The sequence below is a fragment of the Desmodus rotundus genome, chromosome 9 (assembly GCF_022682495.2).
Source record: "Desmodus rotundus isolate HL8 chromosome 9, HLdesRot8A.1, whole genome shotgun sequence".
NCBI lineage: Eukaryota > Metazoa > Chordata > Mammalia > Chiroptera > Phyllostomidae > Desmodus > Desmodus rotundus.
Window position 1 is genome coordinate 97103321 of NC_071395.1, and position 21402 is coordinate 97124722.

The following is a 21402-nucleotide window of genomic DNA, read 5'->3' on the forward strand; positions in this document are numbered from 1 at the left end:
ACAGAAAAGGGTAGACAACATCGTAGGTCCTGGACAACTCAGGTGTGAGAAGACCCTGGGTCCTTGGAAGTGCCAAAGAATGCCTAAGGAGAAGAGGAGGAGAGCAAAGATGGGAGGAGATAGAAGATGAGCTTCACCATAGCTTCTCTAGGATCAAACTTTTAAAAAAGGACCCAGAGAGAAGGAGGAGGAGGATGTGTAAGCAGCATGGTAGAATGGGAAGAGCACCAGGCTAGTAGGAGTCAGAAGACTTTGGTCTTTGTCCCTCCTGTGCTGGTTTTTGGCCAGTTAATTTGCTGAAATCCATACCTTTGTTTATGAATTGGTCACAGTTAAATTACCCACTCAACCTCACTGGGTTTTGGATCAAATGATACCATAGATCTGACAAAGTGTTATAAACTTGAAAGTATAATAAAAATGAGAGATTAATATTCAGAGAAATCTTCATCTGTGAGGCTTCCAGTTGTTATTATTTTTAATCCTCACCCAAAGATATACCTACTGATGTTTTAGAGAGAGGGGAAAGAAGGGAGGGAGAGAAGGAGAGAACCATTGATGTGAGAAACATCGATTGGTTGCTTCTCGCATGTGCCTGCCTAGACTAGGACCGAACCTGCAACCTAGGCATGTGCCCTGCCTGGAAATCGAACGCATGACTTTTAGGTTTACCTTGGACAATGCTCCAACCCACGGAGCCACACCAGCCAGCGTGAGGCTTCCAGTTATTGAAGTGACTCCTGAAGATCATTGTCACAGTAACTCAGAACCCTAGAGGAACCTCCCTATTAGAAATACTCTGACTGCCAGTTAGTTTGCTCAGAGGGACACTAACTTGTCCATAATAACTGTCTTTTCCTTTTCTCCTTTCTTGACAAGTGTGGGAAAGATTTCTCTCTCTCTTCCAAATATGTGAGAGAGGCATGATATGAAAGGTCTGGGACTTGAGAGGATTAGGAATTTGTGAGAGTTAGTCTCTGGAGTTTCCGTGGGGCCCTAGGGATTAGTAGATTAATTATGGGCCCAAATTTTGTTAAAACTGTATCTGTTTTGAAAACCCCACTGTGGATAATTAAGTTTTTATACAACTTTTCCTTCGTTCTTAAGAATAGATAGAGGAAGTCCTTAAGAGGAAGGGAGGAAATGCCCTGAGGGATGATTGAGCCCCTACCAGGCCATTCCTGGGAGAGGAGGGATGAAGAGGAAGAGATGAACTGGGTGTGCCCTAGGGGGGCCTAGCGTTGCTTGGGTTTTTCTGAGTGGAGAAATATAAGAATCACTAACATTTATTGAACATCCACTTTATGCTACTCTTCTAATGTTTCACATGCTAACTCACTCTTTGTCAGAAACCTATGAAGTAGGTTTTTTTTTCTGCTTGTTTGTTTTGCAGAGGAGGAACTATAAGAGGTGAGAAATTACTGTATTTTTGGTTATAAGACGCACCCCCAACAAATTTGGGAGGGAAATGGGGGTGCGTCTTATAGGATGAATGTAGTTTAACTGGCTCACAGGGTTGGGGGGGTGAGGGCAGCGGCGGTGGAGCAGGGTTTTTTTCCCCTATTTTCCTCTTACTCTAAAACCTAGGTGTATCTTATGGTCCGGTGTGTCTTACAGTCTGAAAAAAACAGTAAGTCACTTGCCCTAGTCATGTAACTAATAAAGATGGAATCAGGAATCCTACCCAGTCATCCTGATTCCAAAGTGTGATCTCAGAAGGGCATGCGATGTAGCGGGAAGAAGCCTGGGCTTCCAATCAGAAGACATGGTGGTCATCAGTGTACTGAGCCTGAGAAAAGATGGTGGTTTGCGGCCCGGGTTGTGGGAACTACCCAGCCGGCTCTGGGCAACCACCATGACCTGTCTCTACTTTCTCGGTGAGTTGGGGGGCCAACCAGCTCCTGACAGATTCAGTCTTCAGTCTTGGAGAGACTGGATACCAGCCCTAGTAGTTTTACCCCCGTTCCCTCTCCAGTGTAAGGCCTACTTGGGAAGGGGGTGAGAGGGAAAGAATAGGAGGAGGAGAAAGGGGAGTGGGGGGGGTGGGAATGACATCAAGCAGGAATGTGCCGGTCAGCGGGGGTAAATTTTCCACTTGGATCTGTGTGGAAACCTGATCTCGCCTCTATTTTTGGTCTCCTTCTCTAACAACCTTTTGCCAGATTGGAATTTTTCTGCACCTGTAACACATTTTTAATGCAATAGGTCTAGGAGAAACCAGGTATTATATCACGCTGGGGCCTGTGCTGTGTTTCTAGGAGGGCAGGTAGCCCAGACCCCAGTTTATCCCTATAGGGGATTAGTGTATTAGTCACCCTGTAAAAACTCAATTTATTATGATTTTTTAAATGTTTCTTTTAGCACTTGGTTATAAAAGGTGAAGAGGGGAGCCCCAAATGTGTCTGTGTTCCCTGCCCCCACCTTTTCCACACGCACACACCCTCTATCAATTCTCATACGAACTCAAATTCCATAACATCAAATCTAGAGGTTTTGACAAATTAGCTTACCTTTGCTACATTGAAATTTGTCCTGGTTTAGGCTGGTGTAACTAATGGGAAGGTGAGATTACTGTACTAGCCACCCCTAAGTAGGGAATGGATGGATATAAGTGTGCTAGTGGCTTAGCTATGTAGGGTGGTCATAGGAGACTACTGGGCCAAGGTTTGGATTTGGCTTGTTAGTGTGAGGTTGAGCCCCCTTTCCCCCCATTGCTACGGATTGACTGTCTTGTGAGTATATGCATGGGTTGCACAGGGCTCAGGGTTGATGTTGCTGCCGGCTTTGCCATCTAACTGGGCAGTTTTATAGAACTCATCCCTATCACTAGGTTTAGAAAAGAAAAAAAAAAGCAAGAGCAAGGAACAGCCCGAAGCTCACATTCACACAAGAGCACACGAGGCAGTGTGATAGCACGGAGAGAGCGCTGTGCTCACGTCCAGATGTGGGATTGTGTCCTGCACCCGCCATCTAGGATAAAAGTCTGCATCTAAGCTGCCTGAGTTTGATTTTTGGTGGTATTCAGTTCTCAGGCAAGGCTTTTGCCCTTTATTTTATCTCCCATTCCCCTCTCACTGAAATCCTCAGTCCTTCTCTGAAGTATAATGCAATATAGCAGAAGGAGGCCTGCTTCTAATCAGATCTGAGTTCAAGTTTTGGCTCTGCTGTTTTCTAGCCGTGTGCTCAGTGGCAAATCCAAGTTTGGTGGGGCCTGAAGCTAATGCAATTTTGGGTTCTTTTCTTAAGGTAAAGAATACACATTTGGGAATAAATGTGAAATTGTTAGGCTTCTTGCCAGGACCTTGCAAGGGGCTTGTGCAAGTGAAGAGCTGAGTGATACCCAGCCTTCATTCGCTTCACTAAATCTGCTTCCGTATGTGGTCACATGTCACATGAGCCCCAGTTACTTTATTCTTAAAATGGATTTAATCATGTGTGTCTGTCTCAAGGGAGTATTTTAAGGAACAAGCAAGAGTAAATACGTATGAGTTTTTTGTTCAAAGTGATACTTACACGTACAAAGTGATACATACACATGCAAATGCAAATATATACACAGATACTTGTATACAGTCTAGAAATGTATTATTAGTGTAGCCCATTCAGGTATTGGTATTTTGATTGTACTATCTTTGGATCCCTACTCAAACATTTGTCTCAATGTTTCTCATTGGTTCATTGGTCAGGGGCATTTTCAAGGTGCCCATTACTTGAATTCCAGTTTGGGAGAGTGATGAATAAAACTAAGCTTCCGAATCTCCCCAACATGTGGAATACAAACATGACATGCCTCAGGACCCTCTCCACTCCATCACTGCATATGTAAGTGGCTTTTGGTATATTTCGCTAGAACCTCAATAAGTGTGTTTGGAACTTTAAATATATTAGGAAATTGAAAAGACTTCATACCTGGATGGTTATCAGTAAAATGTCTAAGGCTGTTGGCTCCTCGGGTGTTGACAGAGACTTCCTCTGGCTTTGCAGCTTTGAGATCTGCATCCATTTGCCATTAAAAAATGAGTAGAGCATCTCCACTTCTCTGATGGTGACTATGAGGATGTTTCCGTGCCGGTCTTTAATGGGCTCATAGTAAACTCTTCCCAAGTTGTGTGTTCCAAGTAAATTCTAGAAACAGATAGATTTCTGGTAGCTTAGGTGATGTACCAGCAAAGCAATATAACTGTAACAAATGACACTATATAATTATCTGATCCTTCTGAGGAGCTGTTTTTTTTGTTGTTTTGTTTTTTAGCAGACTTAAACCTAGAATATGTGGCATCATAGAAATGTACTTAACAGAAGCTCAAATAAAATATCTTCACCATAAGCCTGCAAAGATTATAGCAAGAGGCACAAAAATTATGTTTTTTTAAGCAAATTCAATATCTGTAAATATCTCTTACCCACATAGACACACCAGCACATAAACCTCAGTTACCAGCTCTTGAAGAGAATCCCAGATGTTTTAAAGAAAAATGCCTGATATTTCAAGTATGCTACTTGCGGAATTTTCAAGAGATCTACAGTACACTGGTATGAAGTGGGGTTGTTTAAAATGAAGAAGTGAATTGACAATGTAGCACATTGTACAGGTCCCCAAATGACTGCCCATTCCCTTCAAGATAGTTTAATTGGGAGATTGGCCTGGTTTGACTTATCTGCATGTCAGGGAGTCCTGTTTATTTAAAACTTTGTTAAAATTGTTTGTGAGCTAGGTCAACTGAGGCAGACAATGCTTTTAGAAAGGGAGGTCTGGAAGTGCGCCACATTAAATGTGGAGAGGCCCAGGTAGATGTTATTAAAATAAACAGTTTCACAAACATGAGGGTTTGAAGAGCATGTACAGGAATAGGATAGAATACCCTTTTACTTTGAATATCTGTGGTTCTTAAAAATTATAAATCGTCTTGGAGCTTCTAGTTGTTATTTTTGTGAGCTTACAGAAATGCTGATGAGATAAGCTGTTAGCAGGATAAGCTGTTAGTGGAATTTATGAAAGTAACAAGGATGACCTAAAACTAAATGCGCCAGCTATTCAGTATCCACATCCACAAAACACTGCAGTGTTCCCTCTGGTAGGGACTGTATCTTAAACCTTCTTTTTCTTTTTAAATTCATAAGGATGGGACACATAAGGAATATATTTTATTAATAATTATTGACATATAAAAATTCATTTGGCAGGATTACTATTTTTAGCAATGGCCTAATCACTCAGTCAGATTATTCCTTTTCAATAATTGACTTCTCAATCACAGAGGACTAATTGGGTAAGGCTTTTAAGCCACCTATCTGTAGTACTACAGTTTTATATAAAGTAGATTGCTGCAAAGTAATACTGGCCAACAGAAGTGGTATGCAGGCAAACTGGCTATAAAATTTTTTTTTTGATTTATAGGATATGCCAATTTCTGTGGTGTAAATACTCCCACCATAAGCCTATTTCAAGCTACTGAGGGTTTGACAACAGGCTTTCAGAATTCCTGAATATTTAACCATTGGCTTTCCTAAGCCAGTACAAGTTGGTTCCAGCATACCACTGCTGTTAAGTTATACTGGTGTTGAATTTCAGGGCTGGCTGTTGTTCATTAATTCTTAGACTTCTGAAAAATTATTTACTCTCTTGGGCCCTGTGTTTCATACTCTAAAATCAAGGGTCCTTACAATTCAGATATTCCTTATTCGAATCCTTTCCTTATAGAGTTTTGTGGGGGTGGGGGTGGGGTAAGTCAAGCGATGCTTGAGAAACTAGTAAATTCTCAAGTTTGATGTAAGTAGGGTCTGGGCTTTCTTTACGGCTCTAATTGGAATTCCACCCTGGTTCACACGTATTCATTTTCAAGGCTCAGCCCAGGTTTCACCGTCTCTGGGAAGACTTCCCCAACTCTCTCAGGTAGAATAATTTACCATCTTCTCTTTTGTCCCCTACTGTTTCCTGTATAAACTCACATTGTAGCGTGACTGGGGCCTTCCTGCATATTGACAGGCATGTCGTGAGACCATGGTTGTTTCATCTCTGTGTCTCAGGGTTCATTACACGGTGCCTGGCACATAGTAAGAGCTCAATAACCTTTTGTTGACTGAGCTACATATTATTGTTAGGATATTAAAAATATGATTTATTTTGAACCAAACCTGATGGGTAGATATTTGAATGAGGTGGTCATTTTTTAAGCCATTATTATTAGTGGTTCACTGTTATATTTTGATAGAACTAATGGGCTAAACAAGAACACACTTAAAAGTTTCCCAGAAATTCTTTATTGACATTAAATTGGATTGGATAGCCAGCTCTGGGGAGCACCCACTTTAAAAGCAGAATATCCTTGTGAGAATAAATTGCAACTATGGTCCAAGGGAGCAAATTTGAGGTTCTTTAGGGACTATATGAAAATCAGAGCATGCTAACAGCTGTCATGCTGTGCAATCATTAGGAGATGTGGGAACCCCAAGGATCCTACAAGATAAAGAGGAATAAAAGCTACATCATGGCTCAAAGGAATGTATCTGCTTCATAACCAGAACAAGTCACAGGACTGTCAATAAGCCCTAGGTAAACGCACAGTATTTGGAGACCTTTACTCAGTTTGGGGTGACATGGAAAGTTGAAGGAAATCCAGAGTAGGGAGAGGAAGGCCTGAAAAAGAAGAGTAAAGGTTCAGGGAATCTTCCTCCAGCTTGAAAAATGAAAAAGACAGAGTGTTCATAGGTTGTTACTTGGCTTTTACTCACTAACACTCATTTCTGAAAAGCTGTGGATGAGGAAAGTTTAATGTAACCCGACCTACACCATCAGATTATTATTGTACTTTGAGGGTAGGTATTTGGACACCTCTTAATGTAAGAGCAATATACAACTCTTGGGGCCTCTGTCATTTTCCTAAAAGTGGGAAAAGCAATGTGGGGTCTTAGCCACTTTTAGGATTTGTCATCTTTTTCAATCCAAATAACTGGCAGATACCTGTCTCTCTTCTTGCCTAGGTAATATTAATCAAATTAAGGCCACTTCTAAATAAGCTCCAAATGATGCTGACTAGAATTCTACTTTGAAAAAACTATAATGTGGATAATTTTTTCTATTTAAAATTGTTGTCTGCTTTTGTGAATGAACACATAATAAGATAATGAAGTATTGGAAAGAATGTAGGCTTTGGAGTTACACAGATCTGGATTTGCATCCAGACTCTACTATCCTATTTGCGTGACCTTGGGCAAGTTATGTAATCTTTCCAGTCCTCGGTTTTACCATCTGTTAAATTATATCAACAACAGTACTTTCTCCTCAGGGTGTGGTGAAGATTAAATGAGGTATAGTTTATAAAGCACTTAGCACAGTGCCTGGCACCTATTCTGTTAAATAAATGCTATTGTTTCATGATTATTATTTATCATTATGTATTAAGGATCGCACTGCAGAGCAGAAAGTGGAAAGTAAGGCACAGCATGCACAGTGGTGGGCATGCACTGTGATGAAGGTAAGTCAGGGTGCTGTGGAGACAGGTGGGTGAGAATGATGGTGAGGAAGGCCGTTGTGTGTCGGTAAAATGGGCCACTCTTGAAAGAGTGTGAGGAAGGGAATGACATGTCAGACTCTTTTACTGGCTACTCTGGCAGACGTGTGGAGAATGGATTGGAGGGTGTTAAGACTGGAAGCAGGAGGATGACTATGGAGGCTTTCGATGTAACTGGGGTCATCAGGCAATGTAGTGTTGCTGGAAAGGGGAGGAGGGTAAAATGAGATACAGCAGAAATAAGCCAACAGACTGTATCTATGGCTAATGCCAATCAATCTGTTTAGTAGGTGCTGGTAACCATGCAGGGCTGGAGAGCTATCTGGGTGGTAACTGTGGTGTGAAGTACATTTCTGTGACCCTTTTTCCCTTTGTCTATTTAGAACACCCTCAAGTGTGATCTTTGGGGCACAGGGGTTGGATTGACTAACGCATTTATTTATCCAAGCAGTAGTTATTGAGGATCTGCTACATGCACGCATGGATGGTGTAGCGGTAACTGAGACACAGATACATTTCTTGAGCACAGGGCCTCACAGTCCAAGTGGGGGCACTAACCAAATAAGGAGACAAATAATTAACTAATGGGTTTATGATCACCATTCTGAATGAAGAATACAAGGTACTATGAGAGTGATTCACTTATCAGGCGATCAGAGAAAGGCTCTCTGAGAAAGTATAAAAATTAAAGATACCTGAAGAATATGTAGAAATTAGCAAGGCAAAGAAGCAGCAGAAGAAGATTCTAAGCAGAGGAAACAGCATGTGAGATAACAAAGGAGACTGAGAAAGACAGGCCACGAAGGTGGAAAAATCTGGAAATTATGGAGTCCTGGAAGCCAAGGGATGTGACAGTTTAAAGAAGGAGAGTGGGACCAAGTGTATCAAACACTGCCAAGACGTCAGTTGCGAAGAGGATTTAAAAGTGTCCATTGGATTTAGAGAAATCAAAGTCATTGGCACGGATGGATCCAGGTTTTGTAGGGGCCTGCACCATATAATTTTAGGGCCTTTAAGATGAAGAATACAAAATTATAAGTACAAAAATTATGCATAAATGTAAATATTTATTTAGACTCAAAAGGCAGTCTTCCCAAATACCAGAGTATTAGGAATTTGTGGTCCCCTTGCCTGCTGAAATTTCTTCAGTCAGTTTACCAGAAATGCTCCCTGATTATAACCCAACTTCCCTTCCCCACCTAAAACACTCCATGACTCCTCCACTCACAGGTGCTCATGCAAGCCAGGGACCCTGAAGCTCAAGCTTTATGAGCATCAATCTGCCTGTAATTACCCGGAGTCCTGAGAGGGCACTTTGGTAGGTATGGAAGTAGAGAGTCAGGGAAAAGGCTGAGAACTGAATGAGAAGGGAGGAAGAAAGTGGACAAGGGGAACATCAGCAACTCTTAGAGGTTTGGCTCTAAGAAGGAGAAGAGAGAGAGTTTGGTAGCTAAAGGGGGGTTGAGGAAAGGAAATGGGAGGAGGTTAAACTGGAGACACTTGAGTATGTTCAAATAAGATAGACAGGAAGAACTGGGACTCACAGCACATGTGGAGAGAGAAGCCATTGGTAGGAGGAGTGAGACTTCGTTGGACTAGGAGGGAAAACATAGAAAGTAGGGCCAGTGCAAGGAGGCTCTTGTATTTGGTGATGCAAAATAATTAATTCCCATTTATTTTCTTAGTGAATTATACAGTGAAGTCATTAGCTGATGTGGGGAAGGGAAAGAGATGTGGGAGAATGGAGAAGGTTTTAAATAGTAGCCTTATAGTTTGGGAAAGTGGATTTAGTAGAGAAATAGAATGTAATCACTAGGTAACATTACATGTGGGAATTGTAGTAATGAATTTAACATAAAACCAGAAACCCCCCACCCCCCTTTTTTTGTGATTTTTCTATAGCAGTGTGCACCTACTCTGGTGTAGACATGTTGGATTCATCCAGACTTGGGATTTTTCCAAATAAATAATATGGAAGGAGACAGTGGCCAGAGACTTAGAATATTACGATGGGCCAAGGAATCTAAGCTAGACAAGGAGGGAAATGACCTCAGAAGGCAGCTGATGCATTATGAAACATGGTAGGGCCACAGAAATCCAAGAGCTTTTGCAGTGGGAGTGGCTGAGTAGGGAACACTGACCATTGCAGCTTCCCTCTAGCCCACAGGTGGCAAACACAAGGCCCACGGGCCGAGTCCGGCCCTCCACCTTGTTTTATCTGGCCCAGCACCTTGTTTCTACCCAGCGGCAGTGCCAAGCTCTCGCTTAACTGTTACGGAGTAGTTACATTTATACAGTCCTAAAATTACATTCGGCCCTTTGAAGGTAACTGAGAGGCTGATGTGGCCCCCAGTGAAAATGAGTTTGACACCCCTGCTCTTGCCCCTCAGCATCTTAACTGCACTGGCTGTGAGAGTCTGATTCTTCTTGTGTTACTGAGAGCAGATGAAAGTGTTTTAGGAAGCTTCCCATAAACATACAATCAGGAGCCCCTTTTGGAACCCTAAGTTTGTTCTGTCTGTGATCCAAGCATGCCTGGGCTCTATCGTGGGTTAATGAGAGAGTCTAATAAGGGATCTGAGCCTCCTGGGAAAGAACTTTATCCTAATGAAGGAGCAGTTTGAGGTACAGTGGATTGGTCTAATTCAAGCTGATCAGTGATGAAAGGAAGGGGTGCTTTGCATTCAACACAGTCATCGTGGCCCAGCTCCAAGAACTTTTTCTTGAGCTGAAGGGGAAGATTCTGCGATCAAGTGTGAGCTGAAATGGAGAGCACCGCTTACTAAAATATCTGAGGCCAGTGAGGGCACAAGGCAGCAAACCACTTATGCGATGGAGTACAGCACAGAAGGGGTAAGAGTTCTCTTTCAGAATTGCTTATAATAGCAACACGAACATTATTATTACTGCGGGAAATCAAATTACTGTATGGGTCAAGAAATGAAGTTCCTATAATTGCAGGTGGGGGTGGAGTCATAGAAATATTTTTTTTGTTATTATGACCCTATTTTTATGCCTTGACTGGGATAGCCTGGCCAAACACAGCTTACATAGATTCCTGTTACGCATGTTTCTGGGGTTGATGTAACTGATAGCTTGGTAAGTAGAATATCCATTACTGTTAAAAGCTCAGAGATCTCTTAAAGACCCCAGTTCCACGTAGCAGATGTTTTTCTGTGTTAAGAACCACAAATTCAGGGAGTAGCAGAAAACAATGAGAGGAAAACCCCGAAGAGCTTGGTTGGAATTCAGTGTCATTTCTAGGAAGGACTCTGTAACCTACGAAAATTCTTGTAAGGATTAGGCACTTGATCTAATTTGGTTAATGTACAGAAAGATGAATAAATTCATAATTATAAGTAAGCTTTTAAGACGTTTTATTTGTTCTGTTTTAAGTTAGCAAAAGCATATGCAAATGCCCACATTTTACCCAAAGCAGCAAGCCAAAAACACCTCAAAATATCTGTTTGTTCTCTCTTCATCTCCATACACTCTTAAACGCTCAGGATGCCAGAGCAGCAAGGGTTCTTAAGTGATCTAGTCAGACTCCTCTTATTTTACATGTGCTAAGACTGAGTCCCAGAAAGGAGAAATGAGTTGACTTCTTATTATCAAATCTAGAACTCAAGTCTTCTTACTCCTTGTTTGGGGGCCACTCCCAGGCCGCTCAGGAGAGATCCCCGCGTCTCTTCCAGGAGACTGCTGAAGGCACAGATTCCCTGCCTAAGCAGATGTGCAATAGCTCAAACTGTCCCGGAACCCTTTATAGGCCTCACAGGGCTCCGAAAGAGAAGGGAGCCCACCCTTTCCTTTCCATGTGGGATTGAAACTGAGCTGACCGAGTTTGCCTCAAATTTGTGTGGAGGTCTGGGTTGAAACCTGGCTCTCACCTGTAGCTGGGCTGTTGCTGCAAGCATCTTCTGCCGAGTTTGCAGGACTGTGGATGAGGACATGGAGATAGGTACGCTTTGCCTCAGCCACCTTATATCTTCCCACATACAAGACAGCTGCAAAAGAAGTCACACGGTCATATCATCAGCCAGCCAGTACATGATTTAGGTTGTGGCATCAAAGCACAGCAGGGAGAAGGAAACCTGACCCTTGATGTTTGTTCTCTAGTCCATTTTCAGATACACGCGAAACAACTTTTTGATCTCTGTCCAATTGGAAAAAGATCTGAATGTTAATGAAACAGTCTGATCCACATTTTAGTCTTTGCCAAATGATCCCATAACTCAGAATAGTGGAGACGCAATCTGACAGGATGCAAGCTTCTTTGCTTTGAAAATGTAGTGTAGACAGTCTTTTGGCATTTTGTATGACATAGGGCATATCAGAACTGAAAGAGACCTTTGAGATAATTTACTCCCACCCTAATACTTTGATCACTGGAGACCCCTCAACTAAGGTTTCAGAGATTTATGTGCAGTAACATTGATGCAAAGTGGGAGAAAATAGAACCAGGACTCGGTATACCTTCGTGAACCACAGAAAATCTTGTGTGATGGAACTGGCGTGAGAGTCGTCTATTTCAACGATCGGTATTTGATCTTCATTGGTGACTAACATACTGTCTTTGTAATAAAATATAACAGCTATGTAGAGTCCCCTAAAAAGAAAAAGCAAATAAAAATTGTCCTCCACCATCTTCCTCTACCAAGCCTGAATCATGGAAAAATATTTTTGGACATGAAATAGATAATTGAAAATATATGTATGAGCGTATTCTTGCTAAGTATCACAAGTTCACTGACTAGAACTCAGAGAAAGTACTATCTTGTCCAAATTCTCAGAAGAAAAGTGAACTTCATATTCTTTTAAAAATGTGTTATGTTTGTTTATTAAAAAATTAAAATATAGTTAACATGCAATATATGAGTTTCAGGTGTATGCATTACACTTGATATACACTTGCATACAATCGTTACTCAACGTTTATATAACTTGTGAAGTGATCACCATGATAAAAAAGAAATCTTGCCATTTTTGACAACATAGATGGACCTAGAGGGTGTTATGTTAAGTGATATAAGTCAGGCAGAGAAGGACAAATACCGAATGATTTCACCTATGTGTGGAATCCAATAAAGAAAAACGAACAAAAAAACCAGCAACAGACTCGTAGAAACAGAAATCAAACTGATGGTTGCTAGAGGGGCTGGGGAGTGGAGGGTGGGTGAAAAAGTGAAGGGAAAGAAGGGATACAAACTTCATGGTCTCTTAATAACAAAAGAAATTTCTACCAAGTTTCCCCTCACAATCAAAAAGCAGCTGATTCCTGAGAAGCTAAGACTTCCTGGGAACACTCTAGGACCCACCGTTTCAAGGTCTTCACAAACTTGTTTGAGGAGTGAAATAGGTGTTTCAGGCTCCTTGAGACTGACTGCTTGCGGCCCGTGGTTTGTAATTTTGAACTTTCTGGAACACAGAAAGAATACAGTGTAAATTCTATTGGCAGAAAACATCCCCACCTTCTTGCCTTCTACTCCCCTGTCCCTTTGGTATCACTTATGCTCAGTTTCTTACAGGGATTCAGCTCATTCATTCCTATAAGAAACTTTTGTATCTTGAGGTGCCAGCAGGTAACTCAATAAACAGATCCTCAAAAATGCTGGCAGTGAGTAACATAACTGCAGAGGAAACCACTTAGGTGTTTTGTTTATCCTTTCTGTATCACTGGTTTATTATATGGTGGGATATTCCATTTTAATTTTTTTCATTATAAAATTAATAGAGGTACATTACAGAAAATCTGGAGAATAGGAAAAAAACGAACAAAATCCCACCCATATCGTCCTGCCACTTTACTACAACCACTGCTAGCATTCTGGGAGAGTTTTTTCCAGTGCATGTGTTGTCTCACAAAAATAGTTGTAGTCATGGGCATGGTTACTATCCTTATTATTCAGGAGAAAAAAGTTGAGACAAAAATGTTAAGTGGACCATCCAAGATAAAAAAAGTCAGTGCCTGGAAAAACTGAGACATTCATTTACTGAAAAGTATTTATTGGGCCACTACTATGCGCAAGGTTTTGTGGCTACAGTGGTGAGAAAATTATCCTTTGCATGTGTTCAGTTCTTCTATTCACAACCTGGAGCTCTCCCTGATAAAAGCAGTAGACTTCCTGTAACAGTCTTTGCACACAGTGCTCTCTGGAGCTGAAAGAGATGATTACTGATTCTAGTTTGCATCTGACTGTAATGAAGGGAAACTGAGGTTGTCGAGTCTCCTGACAGATTTGTCACTGGGGATGAGAACATGGTCCATATTGGTGCTGTTAGGCGTGGAATCCTGGCCAGTGGCCCATGGCTAAGGCCCAGTGTGGTTCTGCCTGTGACCCTATAGGAGCAGTTGGGAATGAGCTGACTGACACAAGTAGTCATACCAGCTTCAAGCTTGTGCTAACAGCTATTCCTGGCAGAACCAAGCAAGAGCCTCTTTTTTCTGACTTGAATATGAATTTGCCTGGTCATATCCTGCTTGAAAATGATGCTGCTGGGACTTACGGTTAAAGGCAGCATACTGAACATATTTATTACATACCACTCTCTCCCAAAACATCACTAAAAGCAAAGCAAAAACATTTAAAAGACCTATAAAGACAAAGACATAAATCTATAAAGACGAAGAGATGGGACAGGAGACAAAAGCAAGTGAACTTTGGTAGCTAGAAAGCAGATGGACAGATGGAGCTGGCAGACTTGAGAAAGCTGAGAAGTAACCTGACTCACCCCGTGGGCACCATACACTGCTGGAAGAGGGGAGTGAATGTGCAGCTGAAGTCAGGGGGATATGTGTATGTCTGTTTAAAAAGGAGTTAGACTTCTAGATATCCGCTGCTACTTTGTATACGTGGATAAATACCCCTTCCCCCCTTTAGAAGAAAGCTAGAGGTGTCTTCTGTTCTCTGAAAAGAATAAAAAGAGGTCTCTAGAGTGAGAGACACAGGGTACAGTAAAAAAGGGGGGGGGAAAGGTGTTATATACTCAAAAGAGGTGGATTAAATGAAAGTTTCCTTACAGAATGTGTTCCCACTGGGCTCTGGGGACATTGGAACTCAGACTTACATCCTCCAGGCAGGACACTGAAAGAAGCTTTTTTGGAGCCTCTAACTGGCCTAAGAGAAGGCAGCTAAAGACCCTGACAGTGGCTTCAGTGCTTTGCTGAACACAAGGCTGTGCCAGGTCTCCTTACAGTGAAGCCTATAAAGAGCCCTCTCCATGTGCTCAGAGTCTTTTACATCTGAGCAGATGTCAAAGGATCACCAGGTAGGTGCAAAAAAAAAACACATCATAGGAAAGTCGGAGGCCAAAAACAAAGAAAAAAGAGAGCAATTTAGAGGAGAGATTATGCTGAAAAAAAGATAATAGCCCGAGAGATAAGAAAAGATACAGCATCATTAAAAAATGATAGGAATCTGTAGGAGAAACGTTTAGAGAATGAAACAGAATTAGAAGTTAAAATATATTATCAAAGTCTGAAAGACACAATAGAAATCCCAAGAAATAAAGCTGGGGAAATCTCCAAGAAGGCACAGCAAAAGCACATGGGGATGGAAAGCAGGAGGTTGGGGGGGGAGGGGAATAAAAGGTAGTCTGTGAGATTCCACATCTGAATAAGAGTTCTTCAGGAGAGAATGGAGAAAAAGGAGGGAAAGAAATAATTAAAGAAATAATTTAAGAAAATACCTCATAATTGGAGGTGCCTTCCATACTGCAAGAGCTTGCCAAGGGTGTAGCACAACAGGCAACACTAGAGCCACACAAAGGCATGTAACAGTGAAATTGAAGGCAACTGAGGTTCAAAAGAAAACTTAAACCTTTGAGGGTAGAGAGTAATAGGTTTCATATAAAAATTCTGGAATCAGACTTCCCAGTACTGAAAGCTAGAAAATAATGAAGCAATGTTGCCTTTGAAGTCTGAAAGAAAATTATTTCAATGGAGAATTCAATACTTATGCAAACCCTTAAATAAATGTTAAGTGGAATAAAGTTTTAGCCATTCAGTGTATTCCAATGTTAGCTCCCTGGTATCATCTTAGGAAGCTACTGGAGGAAAGGCCCCACCAAACGAGTGACTAACCCAAGAAAACGGAAGACGTGATGAAAAGGAAGAAATCTGATACTGGAGAGTGGCAAGAAGAGAGATCTCAGGGTGACAGCGGTGCACCAGACCTGGGCAGCCAGGAGCCAGTCTAGAGCGGAGGTTGGAGGGCTCCATGAGCAGTTTCTTTAAGAAGAAGCAGTTGAAACAATTCTAATGTCATCTGATTGTGTTGAGAGAAAATCGATGCAGCTGGAGAATAGCTTGCACATGAATTAGTTATAACCACACAGAAAAATAAGAAAACAATAAAAGGTGATTATCAACTACAGGGAAGACAAAAAAGTTTTCCAGGAAAGAAAAATAATCATAGACTTTTCATGATCATTGTAATGTAAGCAACAAATACTGATTTTGCTAAAATTATAACTCTATTAGGAGGATAAGAGAATAGGAATTGTATGTACATATAAGAAGGTAGAGGGGTAAAAAAGGGAGAAATCATCACCTTCCTTAGTGAGACAATGCCTACAATTGGAAAAAATCAAGAATTTGCAATAAAAACATGTTTGTAGAGATATAGAGAAAATATCAAAAGAATTGGCCAAAAGAATTGAGCCTTTGGGGAATAGAAAATAGAGAGTGGGAGAAATTACTTTTTTTAAATAACAAAGCATTTTTCAGTGCTTTACTTACGTCATTTAATCCTTAAACAATGGCTGACAGGTGCATATTCTTACCTGCATTTTATAAATGAGCAAAGTGAGGTATAGAGAGGGTAGGAAGCTTGCTTAAGGTCACACAGCTAGTAAACATCCAGCCTGGATTTGAACCCAGTTAGTCTAGCTTCAGAATAATCCCATATAACGTAAGTGAAAATGAAGATTGAACTAAACAAATTGGACATAAAGAGAAAAATGAGAAATGCTGCTACCATTTGGAAAAGGGGTCCATGCAAATGTTAAATATTCCAGGTGTCCTTCTTTTGGGGCACATGGTAGAATTGGACTTCTTGTAGCCTTTGTGGTTGGGTGGGGCCATGTGACCATTTTTGGCCAATGAGTTTTGAGTAGAAGTGATACACATAAAGTCTTCCCCAGGTATTAGACCTTGAAGAGTTTCTTCTCCCTTTGCTGTGGATGCTGGAAATGTTTCTAGAAAGAGGATGATGGCAACACAGAAGGCAGCTCCCAGCCGACCAATGGTAGACATACAGCATGTGGGAGCAACACATATTTTGGGGGTCATTTGATTACTGCAGCATGATGTGGCCCATTTCAACTGATATAAGACCTAAACTCACATTTCTGTTAAGCACTGTGGCTTCTGTTCAGTGTGTGCTTGGTTATGGGCTCTTGATCATTTGTTAGTTGTCCGGACTCTAAATACAGTAGGTCTTTAGCTTGTAAGTACTTGGAGCAGGGGGAGTTTATTTTATTATACTGGTATGTCTAACTCCTGACACATAGTGGGCAGTGCTTTAATTAGTGTTTGCCAGCTGAAAAATTGGATGATAATTGGAGTTCACTCCTGGAGGGCGCTGCTGTGGTGAATGCAGTTAGTTTCTTTATGACTCATTGTGTGTGTCAGGGCTTTAACCTTATGGGTAAAAAGGCTGCTCAACACCTCCATCGACCGTCTGTCCCAGTATTGAACATGCAGTTAGCTGTGGCCAGTTCTTTAGCCAAAATACAGAAATTAATGTGTTTATTTTGATCCCTCCCATGTAGGGGTTGATAGGAAAAGGGATGTTTTATTATTACTTCTGCATTTGGAATGTGCTGTGTATTTATTGAGTACACCAGCCTCATTATAATGGAGTCAGTGATTACACTTTGATTCTAGGACATATCAGTAAAGCTCCAATAATGGAGAACACCTCTTCACCTGGAAGAATATGGAAGACAATCAAATTAGAGTTTGCAAAGTGCCTACACTCTGCCAGTTGGGTTTAATCCATTCCCTACTTTAATCCTCATAATGAACCCTGATAGATATTACTATGTTGTTGTTTTTTTTCTGATAGGGACACTATGGCTCGGAGAGAGTAAACGCTTTCCTCTAGGACACAGCTAGTTAGTGATAGAACTGGGATTTAAAATAATTATTTTTATAATTACAAAATTTGTAAAGGTTTATTCCTTCAATAAACCATATAGTATCTCAATGTAATTGTGTATTTTAAATAACAGTTGTCCAGGTTTCTGTATGCAGTACCTAATTATCCTTCATTCATCATTTTAGAAGTAGAGAGATTTATGTTAAATTATCTCAGAATCATTTGGTTTTTGGTGTGAGTTCACTTCTTTTATCCTGGCATATTGTTGGTCAGCATCTACCACAGTCTGTGCCTCAGGACACTAATTGCCTGACAAAGGTTTTACAGTGGCCAGATAGTTTGGAAACTGCTTGTTTAACTAAATTCAAGATGTCTCTTTATTAAAATCTTCAATATGTTAATGTCTGTTTTACATTTCCAAAGAAGGAATGTATAATGCAACATTTTCTAAACTTACTTGACCAGAGACCTTTTTCAGCTTTGCATCCAATAGGACTACTGTTCTTTGGAACCCACTTTGTGTACTGTTTAACGGTCCAGAGTGTATTTCTTTTTTTTAAAGATTTTATTTATTTCTAGAGAGAGGGGAAGGGAGGGAGAAAGAGAGAGAGAGAGATACCAATGTGTGGTTGCCTCTTGTGTGCTCCAGCTGGTGAATTGACCTGCAACCCTGGCATGTGCCCTGCCTAGGAATCGAACCCATGACCCTTTGGTTTGCAGGCTGGCACTCAATCCACTGAGCCACACCGGCCAGGGCCAGAGCCTATTTCAATATGAAAAATAATCCTCCTTTTTGAGAAGTGCTGCCTTATGTCTTAATCAGTCTTTCCTGATAGTGTGTGTGTATTTACATAGAAGCATGCACAGATAAAAGTTGATGGAAACCATAGAAGTAATTGTGCTGTCTAGACAATCATCTCTTGATCATTGGATAGTAATTTAATAGCAATGTGGGAAGGGCATTTAAGTCCTTAGACAATATAAAAACTATTCCCTCATTCTCAAATAGTTTTAGCTTTCCCCCTCTGATAAAGGCCAAACAAAAGGTGGCTTTTGAATCACAAAGAATTATCTATCCAATTGCTTTATTATTCTTGCCTGCCATACAGGAACCAGTGGGCAGGGAAATGATGAAGAGGCAGGAAGGGAGAAAGGCAGTGAGGTAAGAAATCTATGGTTGAAACTAAGAGATGCTAGCTGAGCTTTACGTAGGTGTTAAAATTATCATATTTAGCATTAGCAAAAAGTTGTTTCCAATTGCTATGTGACTGACAGTAAAGCCCTTTGAAAATTTTGACTACAGCTAGAAATGAAGACATACTGTTCTTCTAGTTAAACGGACCCTGGACAAGTGGGAATTGAGTGCACAGTGAGGAATGTTGAAGGTCCTGGTCTGGGTAAAGTTTTCCTAGAGATCTGGGAAAGAAATCCCGCTTGGGTTTCCTTCTCAAGCCTCTTCCATGCATATTTACCTCTCCTAATGAGCCATTCATTAGAAGAATATTATTTTTTTTGCAAACGCTTGTCCTCATTTCTAGCTATAGCCAAAATTTCTGGAGGGCTTTATTGTCATAGTTTTATAGTAATCAGGAACAACTTTTTGCTGTGCTAAGTGAGATAGTTATGTTTACCCCTAGTCAAAACACAGCTAGCATCTCTTTAAGTTTCAACCATAGATTTCTTAACCTCGCTGGTCCTGCAGTGCCCTGTATCTAGAGAGTGCCGTGTGGTTGGTGATCGGATGGGTGAAGGAGCATGGAAAATGAAAACTTTATGGAGGCTTTAATTCTCCAAATAAAACCAAGTGCCTGTTCCACGAATCATTACACAGATCAGAAACCTGACCCTGTCCCATTTGAACGGCCCAAGTAGAAGAGAAGCTTTCAAAAGCTCAGATTTTCTGGGTGTAGTTGGCTAGGTCTGTAGAAGGTATACTCCACTTTCTCTTAGCAGTAATACAGGGGAAGATTAAAATTCAGGGTGAGATTAAAGTCCAGGGCCTAGTCCTGATGTAAGGATGGGAGATAAAAATGAGTTATGGCAAGAAGACTGGACTTGGAGACAGAAAAGCAAGGTTGGTATCTTAACTCTGTTTCTTCCTAGCATTGCGACCTTGGTCAGGCCACTCAGCCTCAATGATAACTGCCCAAGTGTGGAGGGAAAGGGGTAGTGGATGTGAAGTTGCACATAAACTTTACTGTAAGTATACACAAAGGTTTACTATTATTGTCGCTATCGCAGTGGTTGAGCTTCCCCAGGGATGCCCACAAAATTTTCCTTGGAGGTGGAACTTTTTAGGGTGAATATCCCAAAGACCCAGAACACTGAGGAGTTTTGTGAAGGGACATTTCAAAGGGAAAGGGACTAATAGCAGCTGCTGTTTCTTTTGTGCTTCTTTTCAAACTGTTCCTATAAAGAGAGAGTGAGAGAGAAAGGCAGAAAGGAGAGGAAGTCTCTTCTGAAGGGTTAAAGCAAGATAGTGCTGTAAAGTGATTCCAGATGTACAAATATTAATATCTCTCTCTGCCTGATGAATGAGAAGGTATGACCCAGTTAGGAAACTGCTAAAATTACCGGCGCCACCGAGACCTCAGTCCATGGCCCAGTGCAGATTTTTATCCTTACCCCGGCAACTATAATGCTGATGAAGGGCTCGGACCTGCTGCAGCAGACCTTCCAAAACTTCACTCTGTCCCTTGTGTCTGGGCTCTCTGTCGTCATAGTCTTTCCAGTCTATTGAACAAAAGAAACAAACAGAGTGAAATTTTAAAGCAGGGGAGGCCTCTCCCCTGCCCTGCCTCAGGAGCCGAGTTTTGCCCTTGCTACCCACAGACTCTGTGGATAAGCACCCAGCACTCACGCAGCTAGCAAGCAGTGCCAAGGGTTTGGAAGCTGCCATTGTTCAGGGCCCTGTGCAAAACAGTAATTGTGGTTGGTTTCTTGTCTTGGGCAGTTTCAGGGCAAGAGAAAATGGTAATGGAAAGCCAAAAGAAAATGCGGAATTTGGGAGTCCAACTTCCCCTCCCCCAGCTCTTCATTCTTGTCGGCACCCAGTGTCCTAATCAGTCCCCTGCCACCTCTCCACTCAGCACCCCAAGTCTCAGCTGGATTTCCACAGTAGGAAAGAAGGGGGTGGGAATGTGCAGACTAGATGAAATCCACAGTCCCAATGCTTTTATTGTAGGTTTCACACTTTTGGCCAAATTGACATTTCTTTCCAAGGAAAGAGCCCATGTCAGATGCCAAGAAATGGAAATCTACATTCTGCTCTAATGAATGTCTGCTTGGTTAGCTGGCACGGCAGCTCCTGCACACGCTCCGAGCCACCAACCACCCTGTCTGCTCAGTCTCTAAATATACAGTATTAGCTTACATGGCAAATTTAAATTGCAATACCCACTGAGATTTTTCTCCCCTTCTATTTTCATTCCACTTGGCAATAATGATATCAAGAGTAATAACCCGTATGGGACTAATGTCAAGACTGTAATTGTGCTGTCTCCAACTCTGGATTTTTTTTTTTTTAAGCAGGTCAGTCAGTCATTTCAGAGTCCATCCTTTCTTCCCTCTATTTTATTTTCCCCAGTTTTACATTCTGAACCTTTCAAAAGCAACAACTGAAGGCACTTCTTGGTTAAAATGCTTTTTCTAAAAATGCTAGACATTTTTTTCCTACAAAAGTCCATTCGTTCATGAGTGTATCAGAGGCTTAAATTCTAGTTGAGTGATTCTCAAATTCCTGCCTCCCAGATTTATTTTAAAATGTGGAATCTTCCTTATTTAGATGG

The 21402-nt window shown here is 41.2% G+C and overlaps 1 protein-coding gene across 1 annotated transcript in view; it reads right to left on the reverse strand.

Annotated features, from left to right (window-relative positions):
• Nucleotides 1-21402, reverse strand: part of ANKFN1 (ankyrin repeat and fibronectin type III domain containing 1) — a 297585-nt gene that overhangs the window by 40783 nt on the left and 235400 nt on the right. Inside the window, exons 10-14 of the mRNA XM_024573255.3 lie at nt 20240-20347; nt 12830-12929; nt 11988-12120; nt 11402-11518; nt 3910-4125 (exon numbers count right to left, since the gene is read on the reverse strand). Of these exons, the coding sequence (XP_024429023.2) occupies nt 3910-4125; nt 11402-11518; nt 11988-12120; nt 12830-12929; nt 20240-20347 (674 nt within the window). The remainder of the gene's footprint in view (nt 1-3909; nt 4126-11401; nt 11519-11987; nt 12121-12829; nt 12930-20239; nt 20348-21402) is intronic.